This window comes from Rhodotorula graminis, assembly GCF_001329695.1.
Source record: "Rhodotorula graminis WP1 unplaced genomic scaffold RHOBAscaffold_12, whole genome shotgun sequence".
Taxonomy (NCBI): Eukaryota; Fungi; Basidiomycota; class Microbotryomycetes; order Sporidiobolales; family Sporidiobolaceae; genus Rhodotorula; species Rhodotorula graminis.
Genome location: NW_017264939.1, coordinates 330,060 through 345,637, shown reverse-complemented (window position 1 = coordinate 345,637; position 15,578 = coordinate 330,060). Strand labels below are relative to the sequence as shown.

The following is a 15,578-nucleotide window of genomic DNA, read 5'->3' as shown; positions in this document are numbered from 1 at the left end:
GATGCTCCAGACTGCACGCACGCACGCGCCGACCATGCTGCTGCGCCGCCAGCTCTCGACCTCGACCCGCCTCGGTCGCCCGCTCCTCCTCGTCCTCCCTCGCGGCGGCACCTCGTCCTGCGCTGCTGCACCAGCACGGCAAGGCCAGCTCGCGACTCGAGTCACGCCGAGCCCAGCGCACGGCACGACGCGCCTGTTCAGCTCGACGACGGCGCGCGAGGGCGAGCGCAAGCCGTTCGTGCTCGCCGACATTGGCGAGGGCATCACCGAGGTCGAGATCGTCAAGTGGTGCGTCCCCTCTCCCTCTCGTGCGTTCACGCAGGTCGGCAGAAGGAGCGCGGCGACTGACCCTTCCCGCCTCGCCCGCAAACAGGCTCGTCAAGGAGGGCGACACGGTCGAGGAGTTTGACCCCATCGTGGAGGTCATGTGCGTCCAGCCTTTCTCTCTCTCAGCCACTCTACGAGCCTGAACCTGACACAGCACGAGCGACGCAGGTCGGACAAGGCGTCGGTCGAGATCACGTCGCCGTTCTCCGGCCGGGTCGTCGGTCTGAGCGGCGCGGCGGGCGACATGCTGCGCGTCGGCAACACGTTGTGCGAGGTCGAGGTCGACGGCGAGGACGCGAGCGACGAGGTCCAGTCACCGACGATGCCGCTCGCAGCCGCCGAGCCGGTCGCCGAGTCTGCATCGTCCGGCGCACCACCGCCGCCGAATATGGATGGCCCGCTTGAGCCCGTCGACCGCTCCGACTCGGTCGTCATGCAGGACAAGGACGTCCTCGCGACGCCCGGGACCCGTCGATTCGCGCGCGAGCACGGCGTCGACCTCGGCCAGCTCACCGGCACGGGCAAGAACGGCCGCGTCACCAAGGAGGACGTCTACGCGTTCGTCAGCGGCGGCAGCACTTCCCCAACGTCGTATTCCGCCCCTCCTGCACCTCGAGCAGCAGCAGCGTCGTCGCCCGCACCCGCCGTCCAGTCGAGCCAACCACCTCCCGCTCGCACCTCTTCCGACTCGACGACCACGGTCCCGCTCTCGCCGACCCGCCGCGCTATGTTCCGCGCCATGACGGCCTCGCTCGCCATCCCGCACTTTGCGTACTCGGACACACTCGACGTCACCGAGCTCGAGCGCCTGCGCCGGTCGCTGTCGAGCAGCATCCCGCTGTCGATGCGCAAGGGCCTCTCGCCGGCCGACGAGGCGACGCTCGCTCGGCAGGCGCACTGGAGCGGCGTCGACGGCGGCGCAGCAGCGCAGCGAGTTGACGAGGGCAAGCGCATCGACCGTGTCACGCTCTTGCCGCTCCTCCTCAAGGCCCTCTCGCTCGCCGTCGCCGAGCACCCTCTCTTCCTCCACACCCTCGCCCCCATATCCTCGTCCACCTCGCCCGAGCCGACTCTCGTCCGCCGCACGTCGCACGACATCTCGGTCGCGCTCTCGTCGCCCTCGCCCGCCGGCGGCCTCTTCACGCCGGTCCTGCGCGACGTCCAGCACTCGTCCGTGTTTGTTCTCGCGTCGCAGCTCGCCGGCCTCCAGTCGTGCCTCTCGATCTCGTCGTCGGGCTCGGCGCCCCGCTTCCCGCCCGAGCACAGCGGCGCCGGCACGCTCACGCTCTCGAACGTCGGCGTCGTCGGCGGGCGAGGGACGCACCCGGTCGTCCCGCCGACGGGGCAGCTCGCGATCGGGGCGGTCGGCAGGGTCAGGATCGAGCCGAGGTTCAAGCAGGGGAAGGAGGAGGAGCGGGCGAAGCGGGTCGCGCAGGGCGTCGAGGAGGACGAGGTCGGCGGGGAGTGGAAGGTCGAGCCGAGGCTGGTTCTGGTGCGTCCCTCTCGTTCCTCTCGCTCTCTCTCGTCGATGACTCGCCTCGCGCAGGTCGTCTGTCGAGTTGAGGTCGGGCACCGGCACGTCGCTCACTCTCTCGCTCACCTGCAGGACGCGACTTTCACTGCCGACCATCGAGTCGTCGAGGGCGTCGAGCTCGCCCGCCTCGTCGAGACGTGGAAGCGCATCGTCGAGGAGCCGAGCAGGCTCATGGGGCAGTAGACGGCGGTTTGAGCTGGATAGAGTGCAACGGCGGAGCGGGTCGAGAAGGTCTCGTCGAGCGTGCGAACGAGAGGCTCGAGCTTGCCGGCTTCTCTCTCTCTGGGCTTGAGAGCGCTCTCTCCTCGTCCAGACACGCGCACGAGAGACGATGACAGACTGCAGTAGCAACGGCGAGTACGACAAACAAGCGGCTCGACCCTCTTCCTCTCGCTCCTCCCTCGTGACCAGCTCGACGACGACGCTCACTCGGTGTCCTCGTCGGCCGCCTTCTTGCCCTTCTTCGACTTGCTCGGCTGCATCGAGGAGGGAGGGGAGAGAGTCAGTGCGCGATCCGAGGAGCCGCTCGAGCTCGAGAGAGGTGAAGGCCTGAGCGCACCGTGTCCTCCTCCTCGTCGTCCTCGTCATCCTCCTCCTGGTCGTTCGAGCCGTACTTCTCAACAAAGTGCTTCTTGCCCTTGGGCGAGAACCTGAACGAGTCCTTCTCCTGCGAGGGCGAGAAGGGGGAGGGACGAGAGGGCGCGAGGAAGAGGAAGGGTGAGGTCGAACTCGAGCAGGCATCCGTCGACGACGACGCCGTCGACCCGCTGTCGACGGGACGAGTCGACGAGCAGGAACGAAGCTCGAGCGCACCTGGATGAGGAAGCCGTCCTCGACCTCCTTGGCGATGACCGTCTTGAGGCTGTCCTTGACCGAGTCCGACTCGATCTTGACGCTCCAGGTGTCCTGCGGTGGGTCAAGGGAGTGGGTCAGCTGGATCACAGCGCCAACCCACGCGCTGGCCCTGCTCCGAGAGGAGAGAAGGGGCGACGAGAGGGGGCCAGAGGAACGAGCGACGCACGCGGATGTACTCCTTGATCTTGCGGCGGGAGACCTTCTCGCTGTGTGTATCGACGCGAAGATGTCAGCTCCGTCGCCTGCGCGAGTGGACCCAGACGAAAGGGCAAGAGAGCGAGCGAGGACGCACCCTTTGCCCGCCTTGTCGACCGCGCGCTCGACCATCTCGACGTAGGACGTCTTTGGTGCCTTGCCCATGGTGTGCGAGTGTCAAGGGTGTCGTGAGGTGAGGTGCGAGAGAGAGAGCGAGTCGAGAGTGAGAGGGAGGAAGGAGAGAGAGAGAGAGAGAGAGAGAGGGAGACCGAGGTCACGCCGCCGCCTCGCCCGACTTGCGAAGGTCAACTTGGCCGACGCGCCCAGTTTTGACATCCCTCCCAGCTCGCTCTGCAGCGTGCACAGCGCCCTGTGTCGCACGCTATCGCTTCGGGCGATGCATGAGCGCGATTGAGAGGCGGCCGAAGCGCACGGTGTCGCATCGCCGACCTCGCCCTCGTCGACGAGCTCGCGTGAACGAAGCTCGTTGGCGTACTTGACGCTCTCGCTCCCCTCTCTGCCAGCCCGAAGAGTCCAGAGCACGTCAAACACGTCCGACAGAGTGTCTTCAAGCGAGTAGAGCTACAACAAACAAGCGTGACCGGCCGCTCCCTCCTCGCCACCGCCGCTCGGGCCCATCTCGACGGCGCGTAAGCCTCGGTCCATCTGCGAGGGCCGAACTCAGGACCCGCTCACTTGGACTTGACGCTCTTGCTCGGCTTACTCGGCTGCGTGGCGGGCGGCGGGCGAGGTCAGCTGGCGCCGGCGAGGCGAGGCGAGAGAAGAGAGAAAGGGTGGGCGCACCGTGTTCTCCTCGGTCTCGGACGCCTCGTTGTCGTTGTCCGACAGGTCGTACTGGTCGGCGATGTGCTTCTTGCCCTTGGCCGAGAGGTAGAACGAGTTCTTTTGCTGCGCGAGGAGGGCGTCGAGGCTGGTCAGCTCCGTCGTGCTGGAGGGGCCACACCAGGAGAGCAGGCGACAGCGTCGCACACTGCTCCTGCGAGCCGACTGCGCGAGAGAGAGGACGGGTCGACGCACCTGGAGGATGATGCCGGCGTCGAGGCGCTTGGTGAACGCGGCCTTGATGTGGCGCTTGAACGTCGCGCCGTCCGTGTCGATCTTGTAGTTGATCTGGCGGGCGACAGAGGCCGTCAGTCGCATGCCGGCAGCCGGCGACATCCTCGCCTCGCTCGCGGGAGAGTGCTGCGAGCGGAAGAGGAGGACACAGACGAGGCAGTGGAACGAGGGCGACGCACGCGGATGTAGGTGTAGATCTTCTGCCTCGACACCTTCTCGCTGTGTGCAGGGAGGCGAAAGGTCAGTTCCGACAGAGGGAGAGGCGATCCGAGGGCGAACGGACGCACCCTTTGCCCGAGTTGACGGCGAGGTCGAGCATCTCTGCGTAGCTTGCGGTGGTGGCCTTGCCGGGCATGGTGGTCGTGCGTGTGTGGTCGAGCGAGAGAGGGAGCGAGGAGCAAAGTGAGGAGAAGGAGAGAGAGAGAGGCGGACGGCGGAGCGAGGCGAGCACGCCGAGGGCGAGGCGCGAGCGGCCTCCGAAGCGCGGAGAGTCCGAGGTCAACCTCGCGTCGGGTTTGACATGAGGCGCCGAGCGCGGGTGCGGTACAATGCAGGCGTGCCAGGCTGTGAGACGAGGTGCACAAAGGAGGAGGGGGGAAACTAAGGCTCGAGGGAGGGCGAGTGAAAGACGAAGGGGGACGGCAAAGGGGAAGGGGGACCGGGTCGCTCTCCTTAACGACTTAGCGCATCATCGAGTGGATCTCGCTGTGTGAGGGAGGCGAGTCAGTACGAGAGGGAAGCCGAGGAGGAGGAAAGAGGCGACGCACAGCTTCTTGATGAGCCCGCGCAGGCTCTTGCCCGCCTTCTCGCCGTTTTGGCGCAGGTACTCCTCCATCTTGTGGCGCACGGCCGCGAGCTCGTCGACGACGGGCAGGCTCGAGTCGGCGCGGACGCTCCTCGGGTTGAGGAGCACGTCGAACAGGCGCGTCCACAGGTCGACCTGGTAGTACCGCCGGCACGAGTGGGCGAGCGTCCACTTGAGCGGGCCCTCGGGCTGCGCGTCGTCGACGGGCACGCGCTTGGTCTCGATCGTGCGCCCGAACAGGAGGTTGACCGCGATCGAGGCCGCGCCGTAGTAGTCGGGCTCGAACGTCCACGGGCGGCCCTCGCGCATCTCGGCACAGTCGAGCTCGTGCGGGTCCTGGTCGGTCGAGAACGCCTGGCCGCGAGGGAACGCCGACAGGTCGATCGAGCGCCCAAAGTCGATGAGCTTGAGGCCCTTGTGCGCCCACCCGTTGGCGCCCGACGGGTCGTACGTCGGCGCCCACGCTCGTGCGCCGCCGGGCACCTCCTCGAGGCGGAGCAGGCAGTTGTCGATCTTGAGGTCGCCGTGGACGAAGCCCGAGGCGTGGAAGCCCTCGAGCGTGCGCAGGACCTCGACGACGAAGAACATGGCGAGGAGCTCGTCGACGCCCTGGCCCGAGCTGCCCGACGCTGTCGGGGCGACGCCCGACTCGTGCGCGTGGTTGACGGCGTCGAGGAGGCTGCCCTGGTCGCAGTAGTCGAGGAACAGGAACGACTCGTCGCGGTAGGCGTACAGGCGCTGGGCGGCGACGACCGACGCGCGAGCTCGCTCGGGCAGGCGCGCGTGCAGCTGCGACAGGACGTAGAACTCCCACAGGTTGGCCGGGTTCTCGACCTTGACGGCGAGCGACAGCTCGTCCTCGGCGTCGGCGTCAAAGTCGTCGTCGTCGCCGCCGCCGCCGAGCGCGATCCGGAACACGGCGCCGTACGACCCCTCGCCGAGCTTGTCGCGCACCGAGAACGTCTCGCCGCCGAGCTCGACGTCCCACGCCTCGTCGATCGTGCCCGTGCGGTCCTTGCCGCCCTTGCCGCTGCTCGTGCGGTTGCGGCGCTTGGCCGCCTTTTGCAGGCCGGCGAGCCGGTCGGCCGTCTCGTGGCGCAGGTTGTGCACGTCGGCGTGCTCGAGGACGGGAGGGTTGGCCGCACGCAGGAGGGCCGACAGGGTGGCGCCGCTGTACGGGTCGACGGGTGCGGGCGCGTCGGCGGCGGGCAGGCTCGACGAACGGCGGGTCGTGCTCGCGTCGACGACGATGTCGGTGACCATGCCGCTCTGGTTGCCGGCGATGCTGAGGCCGTCGGGCAGGGTGGTGCTGAGCGAGGCGTCGTACGAGCCGTCGTGGCCGAGCGAGGACCGGGAAGGTGGCGCCGGCGACGACACGGGCGGCGGGACGAAGACGGGCTCTTGCAGGAGGGAAGGTGCGGGCGCGTCGTCCTCGTCCGACGAGTCGTCGCTGCTGTCGTCGCTGCTGCTGTCGGCGTCGAGCTGCTGCTGGGGCTGCTGCTGCTGGAGGACCGGCGGCTGCTGGGCGACAAACGAGGGCTGCTGGAACGAGGCGACAAAGGCCCGGTCGCCGTCCTCCTCGTCATCGTCGTCCTCCTCCGTGCTCGGCTCGTCCTCGTCCTCCTCGGCGACAGTACCACCGGCGCCGCCGCCCGGGTAGTAGCTGTCGCGGCGGCCCTTCTGGCTCGCCGACAGGAGGCCCGTGCCGTTGGTGAACTCGAGCGTGCGCTCGACGATGGGCGTCATCTGCTGCACGTACGGCGCGTACCGGCTCGGCTGCCCGGGCACGCGCCGGCCGAGGTCGTAGCCGTCGTTCGGGCCGTCGCGCTGCGACGACTCGTCGCCGTCCTGCGAACCGCGCAACGGCGCCTCGAACTCGTCCTGCTCGGCGAACGAGTCGTCGTCCTCCTGCAGCGGCTGCAGCGGGCCGAGCGGCGTCGAGTCGCTCTCCTGCGACGACGGCACGACGTCGTCGTCGTCGTCCCCAAAGACGCCCTGGCCCGACGGCGGCGCGGCGGCGCCGTCCTGGAACACGCTGAACAGCGACGACGGCGGCGGCGGCTGCGCCGCGAGGGGCGTGCCCGCCTTCATGCCGAGCGGCGCACGAGCCGAGCCGACACGCGTGACGGGGCGGAACCCGCCGCTCGGGGTGGCCGGCGGCTGAGACGAGCCGTCCCGGAACAGCTGCAGGGGCGCTGCGGCGGCGGCTGCTGCGACGACAGGCGCAGGCGTGTTCTCGTCGTTCTCGTCGCCCTCGGCGACGACGTCGAGGCGAGCGTGCGCGTCGGCAAGGTGGCGCTGCTGCGAGCCGTAGTAGGCCGAGTCGTCGTCCATCTGGCTCCGGGTCTGGCTGAATGGCGCGAACGGCGCGTCCGACACGTCGGCGTCGCTCTGCTGCGTCGCACCCTGCGTCGAGAACTGGCTCTCAGTGCCGCCGGGCAGGCCGCCGAACGCCGCCTCGTCGTCGTCGTCCGAGTCGTCGTCCGAGTCGTCCGACGAGTCCTGCCCGGCTCGGCCGGCGCCGTTGACCTTGGTAAAGTCGAGCGTCTTGGCGAACAGGTGGTCGAGGAGCGCGTTGGCGGCGCGCGTGTTCATGGTCGGCGAGGGAGGGCGGTTCGGGTCGAGGGGAAGAGGTGGGGACGGCGAGCGCTCGCGAGCAGGCGATGCGGCGTCGCCGAGCTCGAGTGCGACGCGTTGCGCCGGAGGAGGAGAAGGGGAAAGAAGGCTGCGCTCGGGCTGCGACGAGGGGCGAGTCGGCGAAGCTGGCGAGGGCGAAGCCGCCCCGGCGAGTGCGGGTGCGCCGGGTGCGGGAACAGGTGATGGCGCGACAGGTCGAGGGAGGAAGTCGTAGAGAGGAGCTGCAGGAACGATTGGAGGAGTGAGCGGCGGCGTGAGGAGAGGGGGCCGGGAGGAGGACGGACCGCCCGTGTTGGTGTCGTACAGGACCGGCCAGCCCGTCTCGGCGTCGATCTTGTAGCTCGTCGCTGCGGGCATGTCGACAGCGTCAGGATCATCCGAGTATGAGAGGTAGGAGAGGGTAGGCGAGACGCACAGCCAGTCCTCGCAGTCTCTTCGTCCCACTGCGCCGCCCACTCCCACCCGCCCCACGTTCGCGTCGCCTCGACGTGCTTGCGCGCCCGGACCTCCTCGGGCGAGAACTCGTCCGTCTCGTTCGGGTAGATCTCGGCGAGGTTGATGGCGACGCGCTCCTTGGGCTTGGCGGCCGGGTCGGCGCTCGACGACGATGACGCCGGCTTGCTCGACGCCGTCTTGCCCTTACTCGACGACGACGACGACGACACGCTCGTCGAGGACGAACTCGCCGGCTTCTTGACGGAGCGCACCTTGCGCGCGCCGTCCTTGTCCTTGTCGCCCTCGCGGCTCGAGCTGCGGCTCTTCCCGGCGCCCGAGCTGCTCGCGCCGGCCCGGGGCAGGACCTCGAGGCCTTCGAGCGGGTCGCGCGCGACGAGGCCTGCGTCGGACGCGCCGTAGTTCTTGAACGGGTTCGAGCGCAGGAGGTCGGCCTCGGTCGGAGCGCGCGACGAGCGCGAGAAGACGTCCGTGTCGGACAGGAGGTGCGCCGAGACGGCGGCGGCGGCGATCTGTGGGCGAGCGAGTCAGAGTCAGTGGACGCTCTGACGACGAGGGAGAGAGAGAGAGTCGGGCGCACCTCGTCGCGGAAGACCTCGAGCTTGAACCCTCCCGGCTTGGACGTCGCCGCGCCCTTCTGCGGCATGACCTCGCCCGCCCACTCCTTCTTGTCATCGTCGTTCTCCCTCGTGCGGCTCTTGACCGTCCCGTAGTCCTCCCACCCAGCCTCCTTGCCCGCCTCGCTCGCGCCGCCCGCCCCGTCGCGGAACACGGCGAACAGGCTCCCGTTGCCGGCGGGTCGCACGCCCGTGCCCGCGCCCGTGCCCGAGCCGGCGGCGACGACGGCGCCTGCTGGACGCGACAGGATCGGGCGCGCGTCGGCGGTGGGCGCCGAGGGCCGAGGAGGAGAGGGAACGGGCGGCGCGACGAGCATGCGCGCCTGGAAGTCGAGGTACGAGCGCTTGAGGCGGTCGAGCGGCGTCGCGCGGCGGTTGATGCCGAGGTTGTAGACCTGGTCGGCCTGCTTGCGCCTGTGCACGTCGAGGGTCAGTCGCGGCGCGACCGGGTAAAGGGGGAGGGAGAGGGGGACGCACTTGTGCTTGGCCTCGAGGACCTTGGCGTACTCCTCGTACAGGGCGGCGAGCTTCTCGGCGACGCCCTTGGCGAACAGGAAGCGGTAGCAGTCCTCGGCGTCCTCCATGTTCTTGGCGTAGTGGGCCCATAGGCGAAAGTAGCGCGGGTCGTTGGTGTACCGGCCGTCGGCGAGGAACTTGCGCGTCGTCGCCTCGAGGACAGGGACGAGCTTGTTGGCGGCGCTCGCACCGGCCGGGTAGTTGGCGACGATGAAGCGCACGTACTGGTGCGACACGTCGAGCGGGTCCTCGGCGAGGAGGGCGACGTCGTCTGCGGCGAGGCCGTCGCGGCCGTCGTCCCACGCGCCGGTCGCCTCGTACACGTCGACGGCGGCGATCTGGGCCTGGAACCGGGCGTGCTCTGCATCGAGCTTGAGGCCGAGGCCGGCGCGGGTCGAGGTCGAGAGGGCGGCGAGTTGCGAGGCTGAGCGGCCAGAGTGGAGCGGGACGATGTTCTCCTTTGCGGCCTCGATGGTCGAGATGTCGACGGTAACGGGCGGCCTCGAAGGGGTGACGAGCGGCGCCTGCGGGTCCGCCATGGCGAGGACGGCGAGTCGAGGTTGAGCGATGTGGTGGTGGTCGGGGGAGGAGGACGCCGCGCGGGCTCGCCGAGGGGTGTACTCGGGCTCGGCAGGTGCGAGTGGTGGCTCTGCGCGGTGCTGCAGTGCTGCTCGCGTCGCTGGTGGGTCGAGAGCGAGAGGGTGAGGGCTAACAACAAACTGCCCAGATTCCGCAGGGCGTCGCACCAATTTCCGCCGCCTCGCCTCAACGCGCTGCAGAGAGAGACGGGGTTACACTGAGCAGTCCAAGTAGAATATAATAAGTAGATTGCCCGGTACAGATACGCAAAGCGAGCCGGTGGGAGCGACTCGAGCGCGACACGATCAGCCTTCCCAGGCCGCAAGCTCCTCCCGCTCTCTACTGACGACCAGCTGTGCACTTGCTGCAGCCAGCTCACGCACAGCCGTACACCGCCGCCAGCCAGCGCGCGCACACCCTCGCTCGACGCGCCCCTCGACCTGCCGCCCTCCCCCACCGCGGTCCTCCGTCGCCTCCTCGAACCCGCCTCACCTCGGCTCCAGCACCCGCACCGATGGCAGCAGCTCAGTACGAGATCGCCGCCGACATATCGGAGGACGAGGACCTCGTCGCCACCTCGTCCCAGGGCCTCCTCCCGACCCACAACGCTCCCGCCCAGGACAAGGGCAAGGGCCGCGCGACCAGCCCGGCACTCGAGGGCAGGATTGGCGGCTCGGCAGGGGGCCAGACTGGCGGTTCGAGCGCTCGCGGCCAGCGCCACACGACGTTCGGCGGGATCCAGACCGAGACGAGGTGCGTCGGGCGTCCTCCGTTCCATCTGCTGCTCCTCGCGCGCTCTACTGCGTACGGGTGAGTCAGCTGCGGGAGGAAGTTGACCACTGACATTCGCCTCGTGCAGGTCTACCGGCACCGACACGCTCGATGAGCCCGTCTCGGAAACCATCGTGCGTCCTCACCTTCCCTCCTTCTGCACCCGCGCACGTCCCTGACCCTGCGCGCCCGACCCGACAGATGCGCGATCTGCGAACAATCGGCAACAAGATTGTCCAGGTCCTGCACCCGACCTCGGGCAACGCCGTACTGCAGGACTGGGACCTGTGGGGCCCGCTCATCGTGCGTCGCCTCTGTCTTGATCTCTCTCGCTCGTCACATAGCGCCGTACTAAAGGACCTCTCTCTACAGTTCTGCTTGACCCTCGCCATCCTCCTGTCGACCAACGGTGCGTGACAAGCCTCTCCTGCGCACGCCTGCCCCCGTCGACGAGCCTGACCTCGAACCGCCTCTTGTCGCGCAGCCCCGACCGACCAGTCGCTCCCGATCTTCACCGGCGTCTTTGTCATCGTCTGGGCCGGCTCGGTTGTCGTCACCCTCAACGCCAAACTCCTCGGCGGCAAAGTGTGTGTCGCTTATTCCTCCCTGCTGCGCCTGCCCGGCACCGTCGGGCAGGCCCAGCTGTGCCGTGAAGCTGTCGTGACTCACCAACCTTCCTTGCACGCAGCTCGTTCTTCCAGTCGCTGTGCGTCCTCGGGTACTGCATCTTCCCGCTCGACCTGGCCGCCCTCGTCGCCGTCTTTGTCAAGATGCTCTGGATCCGCCTCCCGATCTGCGCCGCGACTTTCGCCTGGAGCGTGTGGGGTGCGTCGACGTCCCTCTTTCTCTCTCTCGCTCGAGTGAGCGCCTGAACGAGCTCGGCAAGGCCTGGCCGGCCGACGCGCACCTTGTCGCGCGCCCGCCGGCCTTCACCTTCTTGAGAACGTCCAGGCCGAACACCCTCGACGACGTACTGACACGGCCCCCCTCGCCCACAGCCGCCGTCAACTTCCTCGGCGGGACCCGCCTCGAGCAAGACCGCGCCGTCCTCGCCGTCTTCCCGCTCTTCATGCTCTTCTTCCTCCTCGCGTGGATGACGATGCTCTCGTGAGTCGGGGCTCGCGAGCGGGAGGACTCTCGAGCTGGTGGGCGGGTCTGGGACGGGCGGGGCGGTCGGCAGGGCGGGCGCGGACGAGGGCGAGAGGGTGCAACGGGCTGTCTTTTCTGTGCGTCGGCGTCGCGTTGGCGAGAGCCTGCGAGCGGTCCAGCCGTAGCGCGTCGCTCTCTCGGCGTCTCTCTCTCTCTGCGTCCTTGGCTACCTCGACGAGCTGCCTCCGTGCGCCGCATGTCGCGCTGCGAGTCAAGCGGGACGAGCGAGCCTGAGCTTTGTTCTCCGGCCGGTGCTCCCTGAGCGCCTCTCATTCGCGCTCGTGCATCAGTCGAGACGATAGCGAGAGTCACAGGGCGCTGCGCACGCTGCAGAGCGAGCTGGGAGGGATGTCAAAACTGGGCGCGTCGGCCAAGTTGACCTTCGCAAGTCGGGCGAGCCGGCGAGCGTGACCTCGGTCTCTCTCTCTCTCTCTCCCTCTCTCTCTCCCTCTCTCTCTCCTTCCTGCCTCTCACTCTCGACTCGCTGTCTCTCTCGCACCTCACTTCACGACACACTCGACACTCGCGATCATGGGCAAGGCACCAAAGACGTCCTACGTCGAGATGGTCGAGCGCGCGGTCGACAAGGCGGGCAAAGGGTGCGTCCTCGTTCTCTCTCTCGCCCTTTGTCCGCGTGCATACGCCACGGAGAGCTGGAGCTGACCTTCCTGGACACGCACAGTGAGAAGGTGTCCCGCCGCAAGATCAAGGAGTACATCCGCGTGCGTCGCTCGTTCCTCTGGCCCTTCCCGTCGCGCGCGTTCTCTCCTCTCGGAGCAGGGCCAGCGCGTCAAGACTGCCAAACGCGCAAGCTGACCGACTCCTTTGACCCACCGCAGGACACTTGGAGCGTCAAGATCGACTCGGACTCGGTCAAGGACAGCCTCAAGACGGTCATCGCCAAGGAGGTCGACGACGGCTACCTCATCCAGGTGCGCTCGGCGACTCGTGCTCGTCTCGTATCGTCGACGGCGATACGACCCGGTCGTCGTCGACGTGCTCCTCGTAGCCAGCCGCTGAGCTCACCCTCTTCCTCGCATCCCCCTCCTCCCTCCCCCTCCCTCGCTCCCTCTTCTCGCCCTCGCAGGAGAAGGACTCGTTCAGGTTCTCGCCCAAGGGCAAGAAGCACTTTGTCGAGAAGCACGGCTCGAACGACGAGGAGGGGGAGGAGGACGACGATGACGAGGAGGAGGAGGACACGGTGCGCTCAGACCTCCACCTCTCTCGAGCTCGAGTGAGTCGTCGACTCGCATACTGACTTTCCCCCCTCCCTCCTCGATGCAGCCGAGCAAGCCGAAGAAGGGCAAGAAGGCGGCCGACGAGGACACCGAGTGAGCGTCGTCGGCGAGCTGGTCGCGAGGGAGGAACGAGAGGAAGAGGGTCGAGCCGCTTGTTTGTCGTACTCGCCGTGGCCACTGCAGTCTGTCGTCGTCTCTCGTACGCGCGTCTGGACGAGAGGAGAGCGCGCTCTCGAGCCGAGAAAGAGAAGCCGGCAAGATCGAGCCTCTCAATCGCATGCTCGAAAAAGACCTTCTCGACCCGCTGCGCCGTTGCACTCTATCCAGCTGCACCGCCCTCTACTGCCCCATGAGCCTGCTTGGATCCTCGACGATGCGCTTCCACGTCTCGACGAGGCGGGCGAGCTCGACGCCCTCGACGACGCGATGGTCGGCCGTAAAAGTCGCGTCCTGCAGGCGAGCGAGAGTGAGCGACGTCCCGACATCAACGCGGACTCGACGGACGACCTGCGCGAGGCGAGTCGTCGACGAGAGAGCGAGAGGGAAACGAGAGCGACGCACCAGAACCAGCCTCGGCTCGACCTTCCACTCCCCGCCGACCTCGTCCTCCTCGACGCCCTGCGCGACCCGCTTCGCCCGCTCCTCCTCCTTCCCCTGCTTGAACCTCGGCTCGACCCTGACCCTGCCGACCGCCCCGATCGCGAGCTGCCCCGTCGGCGGGACGACCGGGTGCGTCCCTCGCCCGCCGACGACGCCGACGTTCGAGAGCGTGAGCGTGCCGGCGCCGCTGTGCTCGGGCGGGAAGCGGGGCGCCGAGCCCGACGACGAGGTCGAGAGGCACGACTGGAGGCCGGCGAGCTGCGACGCGAGGGCAAACACGGACGAGTGCTGGACGTCGCGCAGGACCGGCGTGAAGAGGCCGCCGGCGGGCGAGGGCGACGAGAGCGCGACCGAGATGTCGTGCGACGTGCGGCGGACGAGAGTCGGCTCGGGCGAGGTGGACGAGGATGTGGGGGCGAGGGTGTGGAGGAAGAGAGGGTGCTCGGCGACGGCGAGCGAGAGGGCCTTGAGGAGGAGCGGCAAGAGCGTGACGCGGTCGATGCGCTTGCCCTCGTCGACTCGCTGCGCTCCTGCGCCACCGTCGATGCCGCTCCAGTGCGCCTGCCGAGCGAGGGTCGCCTCGTCGGCCGGCGAGAGGCCCTTGCGCATCGACAGCGGGATGCTGCTCGACAGCGACCGGCGCAGGCGCTCGAGCTCGGTGACGTCGAGTGTGTCCGAGTACGCAAAGTGCGGGATGGCGAGCGAGGCCGTCATGGCGCGGAACATAGCGCGGCGGGTCGGCGAGAGCGGGACCGTGGTCGTCGAGTCGGAAGAGGTGCGAGCGGGAGGTGGTTGGCTCGACTGGACGGCGGGTGCGGGCGACGACGCTGCTGCTGCTCGAGGTGCAGGAGGGGCGGAATACGACGTTGGGGAAGTGCTGCCGCCGCTGACGAACGCGTAGACGTCCTCCTTGGTGACGCGGCCGTTCTTGCCCGTGCCGGTGAGCTGGCCGAGGTCGACGCCGTGCTCGCGCGCGAACCGACGGGTACCGGGCGTCGCGAGGACGTCCTTGTCCCGCACGAAGACCGAGTCGGAGCGGTCGACAGGCTCGAGTCGGCCGTCCATGCTCGGCGGCGGTGGCGCGTCCGACGATGCAGTCTCGGCGACCGGCTCGGCGGCAGCGAGCGGCATCGTCGGCGACTGGACCTCGTCACTCTCACTCTCGCCGTCGACCTCGACCTCGCACAACGTGTTGCCGACGCGCAGCATGTCGCCCGCCGCGCCGCTCAAACCGACGACCCGGCCCGAGAACGGCGACGTGATCTCGACCGACGCCTTGTCCGACCTGCGTCGCTCGTGCTGTGTCAGGTTCAGGCTCCTAAAGTGGCTGGGAGAGACAGCTGGGCGCACATGACCTCGACGATGGGGTCAAACTCCTCGACCGTGTCGCCCTCCTTCACGAGCCTGTTTGCGGGCGAGGCTCGAGAGGTCAGTCGCCGCGCTCCTTCCTGCCGATGCGTTCGACCGCGTAAGAGGGGAGAGGGGACGCACCACTTGACAATCTCGACCTCGGTGATGCCCTCGCCAATGTCGGCGAGCACGAACGGCTTGCGCTCGCCCTCGCGCACCGTCGTCGAGCTGAACAGGCGCGTCGTGCTGGGCGCTGGTCCCGGCGTGAGTCGAGTCGCGAGCTGGCCTTGCCGAGCTGGTGCAGCAGCGCTGGACGAGGTGCTGCCGCGAGGGTGGGCGAGGAGGAGCGGGCGACCGAGGCGGGTCGAGGTGGAGAGCTGGCGCCGCAGCAGCAGGGTCGGCACATGTGCGCGTGCTGTCTGGAGCATCCTGTCGCTGTCGCTGTCGTGCAGTGAGGAGGGAGAGAAGGAAGGAAGAGAGGCTGCCGTGGACCCGAGTGGGGAAACTTCGGCGAGCCGTCGCTCTCGCTCTCTTCGACGCACGTGATGTCGAGCCTTTCTCGTCGACTGCAGCCGGTCGACGGAGAGCAGAGTGCACACTCGCTCGAATGAGAGAAGAGTCCGAGTCTCGGCAGCTCGACTCGCCGGCAGCGCCACGAGAAACCGCCGAGTCGAGGAGGAGCTGGTCGCTCGCTCTCGCCCCTCGCCTCGAGCGGGTACTGTGGAGCGCTCGAGCTTCGAGCAGAGAGTCTGTCGACGCCCTGCACGGCTCAGACCGCCCGGAGAGCGTGGCGAGAGAGCGTCAGAGCCTCATCACCTCTCGAGGAGAAAGCCGACGCCGGAAGAGCGAGGGTGGCTCGCTGCGAGCTCGTGAAG

The 15,578-nt window shown here is 68.3% G+C and overlaps 6 protein-coding genes across 6 annotated transcripts; 3 read left to right on the top strand and 3 right to left on the bottom strand.

Moving 5' to 3' along the window:
* The first annotated feature begins 29 nt into the window (after window positions 1-29).
* RHOBADRAFT_29278 (uncharacterized protein) lies at window positions 30-2,095 on the top strand. The gene is made up of 5 exons (XM_018412866.1): window positions 30-288; window positions 374-427; window positions 496-915; window positions 985-1,753; window positions 1,934-2,095. Exons 1-5 carry the CDS (start codon window positions 35-37, stop codon window positions 2,042-2,044), a joined length of 1,608 nt encoding a protein of 535 aa, XP_018269117.1. The 5' UTR covers window positions 30-34; the 3' UTR covers window positions 2,045-2,095.
* A 1,508-nt stretch (window positions 2,096-3,603) lies between these two features.
* RHOBADRAFT_46161 (uncharacterized protein) lies at window positions 3,604-4,343 on the bottom strand (the record flags this gene model as incomplete). Its single annotated transcript, XM_018414732.1, has 5 exons — window positions 3,604-3,639; window positions 3,716-3,820; window positions 3,950-4,042; window positions 4,168-4,207; window positions 4,276-4,343. 5 exons carry the CDS (start codon window positions 4,341-4,343, stop codon window positions 3,604-3,606), a joined length of 342 nt encoding a protein of 113 aa, XP_018269116.1.
* A 162-nt stretch (window positions 4,344-4,505) lies between these two features.
* RHOBADRAFT_55300 (uncharacterized protein) lies at window positions 4,506-9,555 on the bottom strand (the record flags this gene model as incomplete). The annotated part of the gene is made up of 6 exons (XM_018417777.1): window positions 4,506-4,693; window positions 4,756-7,651; window positions 7,715-7,777; window positions 7,846-8,395; window positions 8,464-8,914; window positions 8,978-9,555. 6 exons carry the CDS (start codon window positions 9,553-9,555, stop codon window positions 4,669-4,671), a joined length of 4,563 nt encoding a protein of 1,520 aa, XP_018269115.1. The 3' UTR covers window positions 4,506-4,668.
* Window positions 9,556-10,019: 464 nt separating this feature from the next.
* Window positions 10,020-11,471, top strand: RHOBADRAFT_29275 (uncharacterized protein; the record flags this gene model as incomplete). The annotated part of the gene is made up of 7 exons (XM_018412865.1): window positions 10,020-10,348; window positions 10,455-10,500; window positions 10,568-10,669; window positions 10,739-10,775; window positions 10,851-10,953; window positions 11,055-11,191; window positions 11,365-11,471. Coding segments are annotated over exons 1-7 (771 nt in total), but the record flags the coding sequence as incomplete, so codon positions are not given.
* A 575-nt stretch (window positions 11,472-12,046) lies between these two features.
* RHOBADRAFT_46158 (uncharacterized protein) lies at window positions 12,047-12,850 on the top strand (the record flags this gene model as incomplete). Its single annotated transcript, XM_018414731.1, has 5 exons — window positions 12,047-12,114; window positions 12,198-12,237; window positions 12,355-12,447; window positions 12,603-12,716; window positions 12,800-12,850. The coding sequence occupies 5 exons, from the start codon at window positions 12,047-12,049 to the stop codon at window positions 12,848-12,850; spliced, it is 366 nt and encodes a 121-aa protein (XP_018269113.1).
* A 192-nt stretch (window positions 12,851-13,042) lies between these two features.
* RHOBADRAFT_38717 (uncharacterized protein) lies at window positions 13,043-15,131 on the bottom strand (the record flags this gene model as incomplete). The annotated part of the gene is made up of 5 exons (XM_018413555.1): window positions 13,043-13,203; window positions 13,381-14,149; window positions 14,219-14,638; window positions 14,704-14,757; window positions 14,845-15,131. 5 exons carry the CDS (start codon window positions 15,129-15,131, stop codon window positions 13,093-13,095), a joined length of 1,641 nt encoding a protein of 546 aa, XP_018269112.1. The 3' UTR covers window positions 13,043-13,092.
* Between the last annotated feature and the right edge of the window lie 447 nt (window positions 15,132-15,578).

Excerpts from the sequence above, each read along its gene's own strand:
- RHOBADRAFT_29278 (XM_018412866.1), top strand. The coding sequence starts at position 35 with ATGCTGCTGCGCCGCCAGCTCTCGACCTCGACCCGCCTCGGTCGCCCG. Across the intron at positions 428-495 it reads GACCCCATCGTGGAGGTCAT|GTCGGACAAGGCGTCGGTCG; the intron begins GTGCGTCCAGCC and ends CGAGCGACGCAG. Across the intron at positions 1,754-1,933 it reads AGGAGGAGCGGGCGAAGCGG|GACGCGACTTTCACTGCCGA; the intron begins GTCGCGCAGGGC and ends GCTCACCTGCAG.